At 39.7% G+C, this 16,721-nt stretch overlaps 1 protein-coding gene and 1 pseudogene across 3 annotated transcripts in view; one reads left to right on the top strand and one right to left on the bottom strand.

Annotated features, from left to right (window-relative positions):
- Window positions 1–16,721, bottom strand: part of EXOC5 (exocyst complex component 5) — a 46,415-nt gene that overhangs the window by 10,440 nt on the left and 19,254 nt on the right. For both annotated transcript variants that reach the window (XM_080641884.1, XM_080641885.1), the window contains exons 8-14: window positions 15,205–15,249; window positions 14,955–15,095; window positions 13,591–13,673; window positions 12,282–12,491; window positions 10,865–11,006; window positions 6,342–6,450; window positions 3,750–3,870 (exon numbers count right to left, since the gene is read on the bottom strand). In XM_080641884.1, coding sequence (XP_080498010.1) covers window positions 3,750–3,870; window positions 6,342–6,450; window positions 10,865–11,006; window positions 12,282–12,491; window positions 13,591–13,673; window positions 14,955–15,095; window positions 15,205–15,249 — 851 coding nt within the window. The remainder of the gene's footprint in view (window positions 1–3,749; window positions 3,871–6,341; window positions 6,451–10,864; window positions 11,007–12,281; window positions 12,492–13,590; window positions 13,674–14,954; window positions 15,096–15,204; window positions 15,250–16,721) is intronic.
- LOC308243807 (nuclear prelamin A recognition factor-like) lies at window positions 224–1,478 on the top strand (annotated as a pseudogene). The gene is made up of 2 exons: window positions 224–333; window positions 476–1,478. The product of its transcript is annotated as a nuclear prelamin A recognition factor-like (transcript).

Raw genomic sequence — 16,721 nt, 5'->3', positions numbered from 1 at the left:
GAGGACAGGCCAGGCACCAACGAACCAGCACCACCAGCACAATCCCCACAGTGCTGCCGGCCTCCTGGAACTCGGCCTCAGGCACTACGGCCGCTTCCCCTCCCTAGACACTCCACAAGGAAGGAAGGATACCGCCAGCAGCACCAGGGGCAGCCAGCGGTGACTGCTTTCCCCGTGCTTCCTCCAGGTCACTTGAGCCGGGCCCCCACCCGCCCTGCTCCAGATGAAGTGTGAGCACTGCACACGGACGGAATATAGTAAAAAAATAAAAACCGATGACCAAAAGAATGCTGCAGTCAATGTCCGGAGTCTGGCTGAGGAGAACAGAGAGAAGTGAGAATTCCTTAAGGTGGCTGATACCAAGGTATTTCTGAGAGACTGCCTGGCGTGTGACAGTTGTGTGACCGCAGAGGAAGGAGTCCAAGTTTCTCAACAGAACACCGAGGACTTCTTCTGTGTTCTGAACCTTAATAAGAAATGTGACACCTCACAGCACAAGGTGCTGGCAGTGTCCATGTGTCCTCAGGCTCTGCCTTATTTTGCTGCTAAATTCAGCCTCAGTGTCACTGATGCATCCAGAAGGCACAAGCTTCCTCAAAAGCCTTGGGGCGCACTGTCTTTGGCATGAAGGTAGCTGTGGACTTCAGCATCCTGGAGAGTCAGGAGGAATTTGTGCGTCGGTACTGCCAGCACTGTGAGGGAGAGCCCTGGCAACCCATGCTGACCTCTGCCTGCCCCGGCTGGGTCCGATACGCAGAGCACGTGCTGGGTCACCCCATCACCCCCCACCTCTGCACAGCCAAGTCTCCCCAGCAGATCATGGGCTCTCTGGTGAAGGATTACTTCGCCAGACGGCAGAACCTGTACCCAGACAAGATTTTCCACGTCATTGTGGCCCCGTGTTATGACAAGAAACTGGAGGCCCTTTGAGAAGATGTTCCCACAGCGTTGCATAGTTTCCAGGGAGCTGACTGTGTGTTAACCTCAGGTGAAATTGTCCAGATAATGGAGCAAAGTGACCTTGCCTTGAACACGCCACCGTGGACACTCTGGAGACATGAAGGAGGAGGAGGTGAGGCTCCATGAGGGTGCCAGCTCCGACGGGTACCTGGCGCACATCTTCAGGCACATGGCCAAGGAGCTTTTCAACAAGGACATGGAGGCGCTCACCTACCTCACGCTGAGGAACAAAGACTTCCAGGAGGTCACCCTTGAAAGAAATGGAGAGGTTCGGCTATGCTTTGAGGCTGTTTATGGCTTTCGGAACATCCAGAAGTGCTCCTGAAGCTGTAGAGGGGCAAGTTCCCCTGTCACTTTGTGGAGGTCCTGGCTTGCGCCAGATATGCCTAAGCGGCAGGGGCCAGGCCCAGGCAAGGACAGGCATGCAGACCGGGCACTGCTGCGGCAGATAGAAGGTATCTACGCTGCCATCCCGGTGTGGCCCCCGAGACAGTGCCCATGTACAGGAGCTGTACTAGGAGTGGCTGGGGCGGGGGGTTGGGGGGGAGAGGCGACTCCCCCCCGGGCCCAGTTGGACCTGCACACCACCTAGCAGGGCCCAGGGCAGCCTGCCAGGACATCACGTGGTAAAGGTCCAGCAGATGCCCAGCCTGCAAGCCACCTGAGGAGGTGTGTCAGACACGCGAAGGAAAGGCATCTCTGTCATCACTTTCGTTTTCAGAATTCCCTGCTCCCCATCTGTCGGCTCCCTCCCTCTGAGGGGCACTGTTGTTGTCATATGGGTGCAACTGGAATACTGTATCTCGAGAGGATTGTCCCCATGTCCGTATCCTTTTATCCGACGATGAAAAAATCCCCAAGAACAAGAATAGAGACAGACTACTGTCCTTTAGGCCTAAAAAAAAAACAACAACCCGGAAGTGTCCTGCAAAGAGCTGAGACTTGGTTCTGTCCACACGCCTCAGAGAGAATGGAAGAGGAAATGGCCCTGACTTTACCCACTTATGTTACTCTTGAAGGTGTCTTGGCCACAATGTGAATAAACTGCCACCTGGAATAGGGGCTCACACGAAAGTCTGCATTCCCAACTTTTCTTGAAACAGATCTATGTTCTGCAGTTGTGGCCACCGTCCTAAGATCAGGTCCTGTTGACCAGGTCCTGTTGCTGGGAATCAGAGGGCACTGGAGTGGAGCCCCCGCTCCCCAGTGCCCTTTTACATTCAGGGATTGAGCTGAACTCACTTTGGGGGAGGCCTTGCAAGGGTGATAGATGTCACAGATGGAAGGATGGAGAATGGAGAGGTGGACACCCTGCTTAGTCCCTCCCTGGGTGGGGTCAGAAAGATGAAGGCCAGCCAGCCCACCCCACAACTGGGTGAGATAGCCTCCTCTGTGTCCACCTCTCACCCCGTGGGCCCGGCCACTCCCCTCAGCTCCAGGCAGCCCTCTGCATTCGATTACAGCGCACTCTGCCCTCACATGCTGCTTGCCCTAACTGAGAAGGGAGAGAGCAGTTGGCCCACAGACAACTACACAGAAAGATAGGGCTCACAGCTGGCGAGCACAGTGGCGGTGGCAGGAGCCTCTCCTGCCTCCGTGGCAGCGCTAAGGAGTAGCGAGCCGAGTGGTAAGGAGCAGCGAGCAGGCGGGTAGTAAGGAGCAAGGGGTCCCGGACTGCGAGAGGGATTTCCAACTGTCTGCTTAGGCCCATTCCAACTGTCGGCTTAGGCCTAAGCTGGCAGGCGGACATCCCCTGAGGGGTCTTAGACTGTGAGAGGGTGCAAGCCAGGCTGAGGGAACCCCCCTCCAGTGCACAAATTTCATGCACCGGGCCTCTAGTTCATTGTTAATAGTAAGTTAATAGAAAAAAGGAAGATTTAGATTTGTTACTTTCAGCTCTGAGAAGCCATCCCTTAAGATTATGAAAATGTGATTTTAAAATTTTGGAATTATTTCATTTTCTTGTTTATTAATTATCTGTTATAATAGTAAGAAAAGTTACAGACTATCACCAGAGTCTTAAGAACATAGTAAATTATACTAATTAAAATTTGGAGACCAACAGTTATATTTAGTTTTCTTATATTAAAAAAACCAAAAACTTGACAGTAATATTTGCCTTCTGAATGCTACCTAAGTATCAAAAACACCCAAAATAATAGGGAATATGCTTCCCTAGTAGTTATGTGAATTCTCGGCTATGAGAATAAGTAAATTTCCTTTCAAAGTGTGATTCACAGATCACAAGTGATTTTTATCTTTGAGATTGTTTCTCAACTAATTTCTTGGCATATCAATGTTTACAGCAAAATGCCTGGAATTTTATCTTTTATATGAATAGTTTTCCTCTTTAATAATATAGTACACATATAGTTTTATAAAGCATGTTAACATATACAATATTTAATTTAATTCTCATGTGCTTTAAAAATTCACATAAGTTGATAGGAAGATATAAACCAAACTTTACTTAACCACTCATCAAAATCGATCCTATTACTCTAATAAAATTTGTGTTGTATGTCTTTATATTACAAGTGGGTACAAGCTAGAGACCTTCTTTCACATCAGATATAGGTTTATGATATGAGATTCAGTCTTTTCAAACAAATCAAAATGAATACCACAGAAGAGAAAATAGGAGGCAAAGAAGGCGGCAAAGGACCTTTACTTTTAGTTTCACACCTTTCTGTCCTGTTTGATGTTACTATGAACATGTATACTTTTAATATTTTTAAAAAACTGTAGAATATTATATTTAGTGAAATACCAAAGAAAATTTGACTAACCTTATTAGTGGCATAAGGTGGTCATTAAACTGCTTGTCAAAAAGATGAAAAATAGTATTGGCCTGATGCACAACATCCAAAAAGTAGAGATTTGCATTCCGAGAATCTGAAGAAGGAATTCCTGAAGTTGGAAGGCATGTGTGTATATGTTAGAATCATACTTTTAAGAAGTTCATCTTGGCAAAAGAAAAATGAATGTGGTTTTTGTATATACAACATGAATAAAAGTAACTGCTGTTTTAATAAATCAACAATGATTTTTGTTCACAGAAAAGTTAAACTTGTTAATAACCATAACAAAATCAATCCAAAGTTTTTATGCCCAAATTTTCACCATCTACAATCTTCATTATTTGCTGAGATAAACCAAAAAATCAATCAATGCATCATCTTAAACTACACCTGTTCCTTCCTTTTCCCACTCTCTTGTGCCCAATGAACCACTTGAGCCATGAACACACTTCTACCATTTTTCTTATAGCCAGGTCTCTTTATCTCTGATAACAGTTAAAATAAATTTTAAACTAGCTTCGTGGTTCAAATCTGTTTATTTTTTATGCAATAGCAACATATTAAAACTTACTCATTTCACTCACCATATTCTCCACTACTGCCTCAAAAATATTTATTCTCCTCACTGTTTACAGAATAAATTCTTTTTTAAAATATATTTTTATTGACTTCAGAGAGGAAGGGAGAAACAGCAATGATGAGAGAGAATCATTTATCGGCTGCATCCTGCACACCCCCTACTGGGGATTGGGCCCATAACCTGGGCATGTGCTCTTGACCAGAATCGAACCTGGGACCTTTCAGGCCAATGCTCTATCCACTGAGCCAAACCAGCTAGGGCCAAAATAAATTTTTAATTTTCAGCATAGTATTCAGACCACTCCACATTCTGGACCCCAAGAAGACAGCTTACTGTTCCAAATTTCAATTCCCTTTTTTTTTTTTATAAAAGAGTAATAGTAATAGATAAACTCTAAGGTCCCTCTAACCCTAGATACTTATGTTTCTAGGGAACAGACTGACAGCTGCCAGAGGGGAAGGGGGTTGGGGGCTGGGTGAAAAAGGTGAAGGGTTTAAGCAAAAAGAAAAAAAAATAGTTCATAGATACAAACAGTAGTATGGTGATTACCAGAGGGGAAGAAGTTGGGAGGGGGGAGGAAGAGGGATACAAGAGGTTATAGGGGAGATAAATGGTGATGGACAGAGACTGACTTGGGGTAGTGAACACATAATACAATCGTATATAATAAAGAGGTAATAAGCAAATTGACCCTCACACCCTCGTGTCACAAGATGGCCACCACACGATGGCCGCCCCCACATTGTCACAAGATGGCCAGCAGGGGAGGGCAGTTGGGGGTGATCGGGCTAGCAGGGGAAGGCAGTTGGGGGGGACCAGGCCTGCAGGGAGGGCAGTTGGAGTGATCAGGCCAGCAGGGGAGGACAGTTGGGGAGGACCAGGCCTGCAGGGGAGGACAGTTGGGGGCAATCAGGCCTGCTGGGGAGGGCAGTTGGGGGTGATCAGGCTTGCAGGGGAGCAGTTAGGTGTCAATCATGCCGGCAGGGAGCAGTTAGGTGTCAATCAGGCCGGCAGGGGAGCAGTTAGGGGGCTATCAGGCTGGCAGGTGAGTGGTTAGGAGCCAGCAGTCCTGGATTGTGAGTCGGACATCCCCCGAGGGATTTCAGATTGGAGAGGGTGCAGGCTGGGCTAAGGGACAACCCTCCCGCAAGTGCACGAATTTCGTGCACCGGGCCTCTAGTATACAGATGACGTACTATAGAACTGTGTACCTGAAACCTTTATAATTTTACTAACCAATGTCACCGCAATACATTCAATTAAAAAAAAAAAGTAAAATCCAAAATATACCGTATTATCTAAGAGTAAATAAAGCTTTGGGAAAAAAATTAATAAAAGGCATAAGGGACGAGAAAAAATATTCACAGAAAATATTCATATAAAAATACCTAGAGTTCTTTATAGGATGATGATTTTTTCAAAGTTTTAAAAATGAAAATCAAAGGTGCTTTATTTTCCCACAAAAGACAAAATCACCCACTGATAAGAAAATTAAAGGCTCCAACACAAATTTACAAGAGAAAAAAGTAAAATCAATACAAAAGTAGGAAATATTAATCCTTGCTATTCATGAAAGACATGAAAATTAAGGTATGTATTCATATTTTAACCACTAAATTATTAAAGTTTTCAATAAAAGTATTCAATGATGTGCAGAAAAACTGGCATAGTCATATATGCCAGGAGCAGTGTAAATTAGTGAAAGAAAAACCCTTTAGGAAAAGATTTTACATGTATAGAATTCTTAAGAATTTGTAACATACTTTGGTCATTTCACTTCTGGAATTTTACCCTGTCCTGCTTGATGTGAGCAATATGAGAGAATTGTGTCTTTGTATAGCTTTTAGCATCTGACAAATCCTTGCATTATAGCTCAAAAAGCATTATTCATTGCAGTGAACTAAATTCGACATAGAGCTGAATATATGTAAAACATGCATATAATTTAACCTAGCAGGATCTAAGGAATTTAATACAAATTATAGCACAAATATACTTACCAGCAAGTCCTGTATCCAAAGCATAATCAATATGCTCAATACATAAAAATTCCACAAGAATGGTAAAAATTCTAAAGGCATTCCTTGGTAAATCAGAAGGATCAGAGAGCTTTAAAAACAAAAACCAAATACATCACTCCTCAAGTCTACCTTTAAAAAAAGGCAACTTTTTTTTTCAGCAATCAACTTTTTATAAGATGTAATCAGTACTCAGGTATCAAAATAATACCTTACACCTCTTCTTTCCCACTTCCACTGCCTCTCTCACATACATAAAATGCTCCATATTTGCCTACAACACTCCTGGCTTAGACTAGATCAATAATGTTCTTCTGACCTGGATTGCAATCCCACTAGTGGATTGTGATAAGAAAGAGAGAAGAGAAGGGAGAGAGAACCAACAGAAAATAAAGTATAATAAAATCCCTCTTAATGTACACAGTAAAACCAAATATAGTTTCATGAAATACACACACGCACATGCACACACACGCACACATACACATATTCTGAGCTGCCATGTAAAGTGCATTTCTTATTGAGGGGTATGGTCAAAAAAGTTTGAGCCACCAATACTCAAAACAAAAAGCACTCTTTATTTTATTGGGGGATGGGATGGGGAAATCAATAAACTGATGTGCTGTAAAATATGAAAGGCTCAAATCCTAGCTTCATTACTTCCTAGTTGAGTGAACTCTTGAGATGTTATTTAACCCTACAAAGCCTCAATTTCTTCATTTGCAAGGTGGGAATAATATGAATCGTACTTACAGCCTAGTCTTGAGGTGAGAATAAAATATGAAAATGCATGTACCATAAAGTACTTTTAACATAATATTTAGCACATAGTAAACCCACAATAATAAATGTTCATTTTGATATTGATGCTGGTGCAGAGTAACTATTCAGTAAAAGAATTAGTAGTTATGCTGAGAAAATAAAATCTCTCTTAAAAAGTTAGAAAATTACCTCTCAAATTCAGACAACCTAATTTTTCAAATGCACAAAAATACATCAAAGAATATATACAGTGTTTAGCAAGTGTAGGTTTACAGTTGTGAGTACAGAGAACACAGAGTTTATTCTTGTATTATTTATTATTTTCCATATAAACTGCAAAACTATTTTTGTCCCACCCAATGTGGATTGCAAACAGACACACGAAAAGATATCAACATCATCAGTTATTACGAAATTCAAAAATAAAACCATAATGAATTATGACTACAGGCCCTACTAAATTGTCTAATATTAAAAAGATTCATCATAACAAATACTGGAGATCACATCATATGGAAAAAATGGAACACTCACACACTGCTGGTAGGAATGTCAAATGAAACAATAACTTTGGAAAACAGGCAATATCTTAATGACTACTACCATATCGTTACTAAGTATATACCCAAGAGCAATGGAAGCATTGACCACATAAAGACATATACATGAATGTTCGTAGCAACTTCATTCATAATAGTCAAACACTGGAACCAATCTAAATTTCCATCAATAGGTAAATTAATAAACAAATTGGGTATATTCATGCAATAAACTACCCAGAAATGAAAAGGAACATACTAATACATACACAAAACATGGATGAATCTCAATATAATTATACTGAGTGAAAGAAGACAGAAACATATGTAATTCCATTTATAAAAAACATAATTCCATTTATAAAAAATTCTAGAAAATTAATCAACTTCTTGAAGACATCCTTTTTAGCTTTTAAGACTTAGTCTTCAAATGTCCCCTCTTTAGAAAACTAATCTGTAGTGACACATAACAGATCAGGGGTTGCCTGATGATAGAAGTGGAGGTAGGGAAAAAGGAGAGGATAAAAAGGCAAGAATGAACTTTTTGATGTAATGAATCTTTTCATTATTTTGACTACAGTTATAGCTTTAAACTGTACACATAATTTATCAAACGTACACAATTGTTTTAATATATGCAGTTTATTGAATGTCAAAGTTGTTTTTTTTTAATCCTCACCTGAGGATATTTTTCCATTGATTTTCAGAGAGAGGGAAAGAGAGAGGGAAAGACAGATAGAAACATCGATGTGAAAGAAACACATCGATTGGTTGCCTCCTGCAACCAGGGCCCAGGCTGAGGAGAAGCCTGCAACCAAGGTACGTGCCCTTGACTGGAATCGAACTGGGGACCCTTCAGTCCACAGGCCAACGCTCTATCCACTGAGCAAAACCAGCTAGGGCTCAAAGTTATTTTTTAAAAAGGAAATAAAAATCAACCTGCTTGCTTATTACACTGCCCTTTTTTATATCCTTTAAAGCTGCCATCATCACTTAAAAGGTCAAGTCCAAATTTGTAAGCATGGTATACAAAGAGTTCTTCTCTATCTTTTCAACCTCCTCTCTTATTACTCTCCCCATGTACATTTTTATTTCAAGCATTTCATACTGCATAATTGATCTTTGTATACGTTTTTATACATATGTTATTCTCTCTGCCTGAAACAGCCTGCTAGCAGCATCTTCCTAAAGATGACGTATTTAGCTTTGAAGATCCAGGTCTCAAATGTCTCCTTTTTGAAACCTTTCCTGATATACTTTTTCTCAATTCCTTAACCAGGCAGAACTGGTTGCTTCCTCTTTGGTCACAGCAGTGCAGACATACTTTACATGTCGACTTTCTTTCTCCATACTATTCAAAAGTAATGAATATATCTAATATTTATATCCTCAATGTCTAACACAGCAGCTGGCACAAAGTAAATGCTTAATAATATTTGTTGGATTGGGTTGCACCGAATTGAACTGAATTTTAATCTTGTGACTTTCCAGGCAGAAGGTGGTGATTTAGAGTTGCTATGATTCAAACAATATGGGGTACGGAAAAAGTAGGTTTACAGTTGTTTGTATGGAAAATAATACAATCCTATCTAATAAGAGTAATATGCAAATTAACCATCACTCCACTATACCCACAAGCCACGCCCACCAGCCAATCAGGAGTGAGTATGCAAATTAACCCAACCAAGATGGTTGTGGCCACGGAGAGAGCAGGAGGCTTGGGTTTCCCTGGCAATGGAGGAAGCCAAGCTTCCCGCACACCCTGGCTGGCCCTAGACTCCACTCAAGGCTACAAAGTTTCAATTATAGAAGGTAAATAAATCCCAACAAAAATGGCAGCAGCCACAGAGCTAGAGAGAGCAGGAGGCTTGGGTTGCCCCCAGCAATGGAGGAAGCCAAGCTTTCCACCTGCCCTGGCCTGCTTTGGCCTCTGCTTAAGGCTACAAAGTTTCAATTATAGAAGATAAATAAATCCCAACAAAAATGGTTGCAGCCACGGAGCGAGCAGGAGGCTTGGCTCCGCTCAAGGCTACAAAGTTTCAATTACAGAAGATAGATAAGTCCCAGATACCAGGGCCTCCGCTTGGGTCGCCAGGGGGCGTGGCCGGCCTGCAAACCACAACAGGCCCCTCGCCCAGGCCATCCCACGCCCCAAGGGAACCCCCACCCTGATCTGGGACACCCTTCAGGGCAAACCAGCCAGCCCCCACCCATGCACCAGGCCTCTATCCTATCTAATCCTCCTATCTAATAAAAGAATAATAGGCAAATTGACCGCCACTCCAACACACAAGATGGCTGCCCCCATGCGGTCAAAGATGACTGACCCCATGTGGACACAAAATGGCCGCCACAAGATGGCCAGCAGGGGAGGGCAGTTGGGAGGGACCAGGTCTGCAAGGGAGGGCAGTTGGGGGCGTTCAGACCAGCAGGGGAGGGCAGTTAGGGGTAACCAGGCTGGCAGAGGAGGGAAATTGGGGGCGACCAGGCCTTCAGGGAAGGGCAGTTGGGGGGGACCAGGCCTACAAGGGAGGGCAGTTAGGGGCAAACAGGCTGGCAGGGGAGCAGTTAGGCATCAATCAGGCTGGCAGGGGAGTGGTTAGGGGGTGATCAGGCTGGCAGACAGAAGCAGTTAGGAGCAATCAGGAAGGCAGGCAGGTGAGCAGTTGGGAGCCAGCAGTCCTGGATTGTGAGAGGGATGTCCGACAGCCTGTTTAGGCCCGATCCTACCAAGGTGCAGACTGGGCTGAGGGACACACACCCCTGTGCACGAATTTCGTGCACCGGGCCTCTAGTAATAAATAAATATTAACACAAGAATAAACTGTTTCATTTACTCACAACCATAAACCTACTTTTGCCCCACCCTGTATGTTGACAGCTACATGTTGGATGATCTGAGATATATGTTGGACTATATTTAGAAATATTTTAACATATTTCAAGTATTCAGAAAATTAAATATATTACTGTACCAAATATACTCATCACCCACCTAGGTGTGTCATACCATAACATTTTTACAAATGTACTTCTAAATAATTTTTAAGGAATTTTGTTCTCTAAAACAAAAATCCTATATATTTTTATTACAAAAAAATAGTTCTTCCTAACCATACAGCAGATTTATATCTTAGTATAAATGAGGCAAAACTTAAAATATACAACTACGTATAAATAAAATAAATTTACAATTACTCTTACCCTATGACATCTTTCAAAGGCTTGTTTGGTTTCTTGTAAAAGATTAACCACCACTTCTTGGGATAGAAAGGTTTCCCCATGAGTATCGATACTTGGCCCCAAGTTGGTACGTTGTCTAATTCTCTCCTTCAAATCTTGAATACTAGAGCATCATATTAACCAATTAAAAAAGAAACACTATACATATACTTTCATTTCAAGTACTCTCAAAGTTAGTATACATCAACAACAATAAAAAAATGGACCAATAGCCAGATCTAAAAGTTCTAATTCCAATAATTAGTTCTGAAAAGAGAAGTGAGCCTTAAATCTCTAAACAGAAGACTTTCACCTGAAAAATTAGGAGATTTAGAGTTATGATCTCCAAAGACTCTTTCAGCTCTACAATTCTGACTCAATAGCCAAAAACTCCTTGTTCTATTTTGTAGGAAGTGGGCTACTCCAAATAAGTTAGTATTCCAGATAACTAAATGGTTCTGCTTAAAATAAACTTTAAAATATGTTTTTAAAATATTTTAAATGATTTAAATATAATGGTTATAATAATCACAATAAACATTTCTTCATTATTAAACAAGATATGTTCAACATAATTTAGCTTTCCTTAACAACTAAAGGGTCACTTTGAACATTTATTACATGGTGGTATCATTAGGTTAGATTTTTTTTTAATCCTAGAATATGTAGCTCTAGACTACTGTGAACTAATTTACTTAAAAAATGTTTGATTGTTCTTTAGTTTTTCTTTTCCTTTACTTGCTCCTGCCTTTCAGCTGTCAATTTTTATTCCTAATTATAACCTTCCCCTGATCATTATTTAATATACAACAAACTGGGAAATAAGATACTGACTTGAGTGTGTACGTATGTGGACTCTGGACCCTGGTTATGTGGCTGCACAGAAGTCATTCTGCTTCATCCTAGACAACTGGGTTCTAGATAGTTGAGATCTGGATTACTGAGATGCCACCAATTCTTTCAGCAAATCACTATCTTCTGGTATGTGAATAATCACAAGTTTTAAGATATTAATTAAATAATTTTATGTACAAGTCATTAAAAAGCTCAGGGTACCTAAACTGTGAACTGTCTATTGGCTGTTTTTTTTCACACCTGTAATAATTAACAAAAAAATAATTGCTTCCTAGTTAATAACCTGAAATACTTTACTGAGTTTGAAACTAAAAAAGAATCTATAGAGCTCTTTATAGTACTGGTATTCTGTTTTACATTTTAATCATATTATATTAGGTCATTTTTAACATGTGGTTCAAGGGACAGGATTTGATCAATGTTATAAACAAATTGGATTAAAAGAGCTCTTTATAGAAAATTCTGATGACTCAATATTTGACAATTTTGTCCAAATATAATAAAGTTCTTAATATCTTTAGTCTTATTAATCATAAACACTCACCCTCCTGTGCCAATGGATCTCTTTTGATGGTTTTTTGAATCATAATAGCGCTGTAGGATCATAGCACTTCTGCTTTTCAAATATCCAGTCTCCACCTCAATATAGTTCTCCAAATAGGAAATGAAAATGGATTTGATAAGCTTAGACAAGAAAGTCTGTTTATCAGTACCTAAGTTAAACTCCATCAACTTGCTGGAAAGATTTGTGGTTCTTTTCATGGAAGAGGGGAAAAAAGATTAATATATATTTTAGGTGTAATAACAATATTAAAGAATATATATTTTTACAATGTGAATTTAATAGCTTATGTTAAACCACCATTTCTTAAAGCATGGGAATGTACTTATTAGGATGCAGAAAGCAGCTTATATAGGATTATATATAAAATAGAATGAATATTTTGAACAATATGGTTTTGAAACTGCCATAAACTGCTAGTGATAGCTTAGGAGAGGAAACTGAGGCAACCAACCAGTCTAGAAATGGCAACAAGTGGCAGAAAGTCTTCAAGTATGCTCTAATGCCATTCATGACGTGGTACACAAGCCAGAATACTGAACGGGTCTACTCTCTGTTCATTCTCGTTGGTCTTTGTCCATGTGGACTTTTCTCTAATTCTCTGTTTCCCATTGTTGAAAACAGGCTCATAATAATGTTATTTATAAGAACTTTTGGATTGCGGTCATTTTTCAAAACTTTCCTCTCAAAATGATGACTGAAGAATAGCAATAGGGTTGGGTAAAGACTCCATATGAAACTTCTGATATAATATTTCTAAGTTTAACACTGTCTTTACAAAAAAAGATTCTCATATTAGACTTAAGGCTGAAATTGTCATTTTTAAAAGAATTTGTCCAGCAGAAGCAGGCTGAAGGGGGTCAATGGGAAAAATGAAGGGACATATGTAATACTTTCAACAATAAAGATTTAAAAAAAAAAAGAACTGGTCACTTCCTCAATTTCTAAAATTTCAACTGCAGATAAATATAATTATACTAGTTCTTGGAGAAAAAAATTAAAGAACAGTGAATTAGCTTACAATTAAAAACAGAATTCTCAAGTCTTAGTTTAAACAATGTGAACAAAGCTTTATGTTTCATTAGAATGCATTAATATAAAGCATAATACCCTTAATGTACTAAGAATACTACTCCTGTACAATACTAGTCTTAAGCCAAGTATTTAATGCTAAGAGACACATTGCTATCTGCCAAACTATTATTCAAAAATACTTGAATACTTTCCCATTTTCCAAAAAAAACATTAAAATCTAAGATCTGTTATGATTTTATAATAATTAAAAATATACCTTGTATATAAGTCATAGAGATTTTTGAGATACTGCTCTGCATCAGACTTCCTACATTCTTCTAACTGGTCTTTCACAAAACTCTAAAAAAAAAAAAGTCAACGTTTTGTCAATTAAGTAAATATTAAATTACATACTCAAGATGTATTTTTCTGAAATTAACTCCACATTCTTAAACTTTTCTGACTTACAATTCAATGGAAAAGGAAATGTATAGAAAATATACCAATAAAAAAATAGGTTTAAAATTTTACCGCTATATTTACTAGTCCATCTACATCAGTCATGGGAATAAGCATTAAGAATTCCAAAATATCTTTTTTCTTGAAAATGGCCTATCCTGACTCATAAAGTACATTTACAACAACAAAAACAACAAACAAAACCTGAGTCTATACCAATATAAGCATTTCCTTAAAGCAGCATTTACCAAACTGTGGTCTTGGTAACATTACTGTCCCTTGAGACATTAATAGGCATTACTCTAAAACTGGGAAATGCTGTATATTTCACCCCCATTTCTAGGGAAATACTTATTAGTACTTTTAAAGGGTATTTAAAAGCTCTAAATTGTGTTTTAAAAACAAACATATTTAATGTATCTTAATCCAGTGGTAAACATAGTTTAGGAAATGTTGCCTTAAAATATAATGCTATGGGAGTATAGGCTATAAATTAAATTCCTATGTTTTTTCCTTTTCATGTTAGTACCATATTATAAAAAATTCTACAGAATGCATTTGTAATTCTTATTCAATTTCACAAATACCATCTACTGGTCAAGGTGAGGCCCCAATAAAAATAAAAATTTGAGGCTACCATACTATAACCTGTTACTACAATTGATACTACTACTACTACATACTGGTAAACAAAATCCAAACATGTGCTCTTATGACACTTAGTGATTAGCACATTTTTTCAACAAAACATGTTTTTGTTTTTTTCTGTTTTTGTTGTTGTTAATCCTCACCCGAGGATCTTTTCCATGGATTTTTTAGAGAGTGAAAGGGAGGGGAAGAGACAGAGAGAGAGAAACATCGATGTAGAGAGACACATCAGTTGGTTGCCTCCCATGTGCGCCCCAACCCAGGACCATGCAACTGAGGTACATGCCCTTGACAGGAATCGAACCTGCAACCCTCAGTCGCAGGCCGATGCTTTATCCACTGAGCCAAACCAGCGAGGGCAACAAAACATGTTTTAAAAAGCATAACACTATCACTCCTTTCCCCCTTCAGTGAATAAGTAGATTTCTATTCCTATGGTCATTACACAGTAAACTAATATTTAAAAAAACTTTTAAAACACAGAAAAAAATCAGATATTGCTTTAAGAACTACACAGTCGTTATATAAAATTACCTGTAGTTTGATTTCAAATATGTTTTGAATAAGTTTAGCTAGTACTGTTTCTGGATTACTAAAGATATCTCCAACTTGTTTGTTCACCCGTTGACAGAGTATTGCTGCATCTTCAAATATATCATTTCTCATGTAAGCACCCTAAATAGCAGAGGCATTTTACATAGTGAATACATAATTTCTAAATGGTTTTTAAAACACAAATTAGCATATAATAAAATGAAATCCAGAAAGTGTACTGTTATGTTACCTCCTGGCACTGCTTTATATAAACATCAACACAATGGGAGTAACCCTATGAAGAAGAAAGAAATACATTATCAATGTTCTGTTAAATTATAATAATAATCTCAATTAAAAAAGCATACCTATGTAATGTAATAAAGCTATGTCTGTGTCCCAATGAATGGCCAATAGCTGTTGGACTTCAGAGAAAAATTAGGTATAACTGAATTCTTTATAGTCATTTTACCCAATAATCATCTAGTCATCTCCTTCAACTCCAAAACATGTGCACACACACAAACAGATTCAAGGTCTTAAGAAAAGGTTTTAGAAATATATATTTCCTTCTGTCCTCTTTTGGATTCAAAGCATTTACTTTCCCTTGCAAGAATGTGGACAGGGCTGCATTTAACTGACATTCTGGAAATTTACTTTAAAAATTGAATCCATTTAAATAGAATGTGTTTAAATAAAATAATTTGTCAGGTTAAGCTAATTACAATGAGATTTTTGCCAATTAACAAATCAGACATTAAAAAAAGGTAAGCAATAGCCTACTTAATAAAGAGGGAATATGTTAATTGACCATCACACCCCCACAAAGATGGCGGCACCCACAGCCAATAAGAAGGGAATATGCTAATTGACTGTCACACCCTCAAAGATGGCGGCACCCACAGCCACAAGATGGCGGCGCCCAGTCCCCTCAGCCCCACCAGAGCATCAGGCACGCAGCATGGCCGCGCTGCACGCCTGCCTCCGGAGTTGCCCAGTCCCTTCAGCCCCCAGCCCCCCAGGGCCTGCCTGAGGCTCAGGCAAGCCTCGGATAGCGGCTGCCCAGCCACCCAGGGCCGGCCTGAGGCACAGGCAAGCCACCGATGGCAGCTGCCCAGCCGCTCAGGGCCACCTGAGGCTCAGGTAACCAGGGCCGGCTGAGCCTTGCGCTGCCGGCAGTAGCAGTAGCAGAGGTGTGATGGGAGCGTTGCCTTCCCCTGATTGCTGGGTCACCTTTTGCCTGAGGGCTCCTGGACTGTGAGAGGGGACAGGCCGGACTGAGGGACCCCCCTCCAGTGCATGAATTTTCATGCACCGGGCCTCTAATAAAGTATAATGTCTCAAGAGCCATTCTTTCTTTTTTTAATATATATATATTTTTTTATTTCAGAGAGGAAGGGAGAGGGAACGAGAGATAGAAATATCAATGATAAGAGAGTATCATTGATCGGCTGCCTCCTGCATGCCCCCTACTGGGGATTGAGCCCACAACCCTAGCATGTGCCCTTGACCAGAATCTAACCTGGGACCTTCCAGTCCACAGTCCAATGCTCTATCCACTGAGCCAAACCAGCTAGGGCTCAAGAGCCATTCTTAATACCTAGATATGGTACTTAAATGAAAAGTTCAACAAATGGCTTATATTTCCCTAATCTGACATAAATATAAAGAAACATACTAAAGGAAACACTATTTCTTTAAGCACTATGTTTACAGAAATGCATTCCCATACAAAGATTATCTTTGTAGTTCAAATTCCAAGAAGAC

The sequence above is a fragment of the Plecotus auritus genome (genome assembly GCF_963455305.1).
Source record: "Plecotus auritus genome assembly, chromosome: 1".
Lineage (NCBI taxonomy): Eukaryota > Metazoa > Chordata > Mammalia > Chiroptera > Vespertilionidae > Plecotus > Plecotus auritus.
This window is presented reverse-complemented; position numbering and strand designations above follow the sequence as displayed.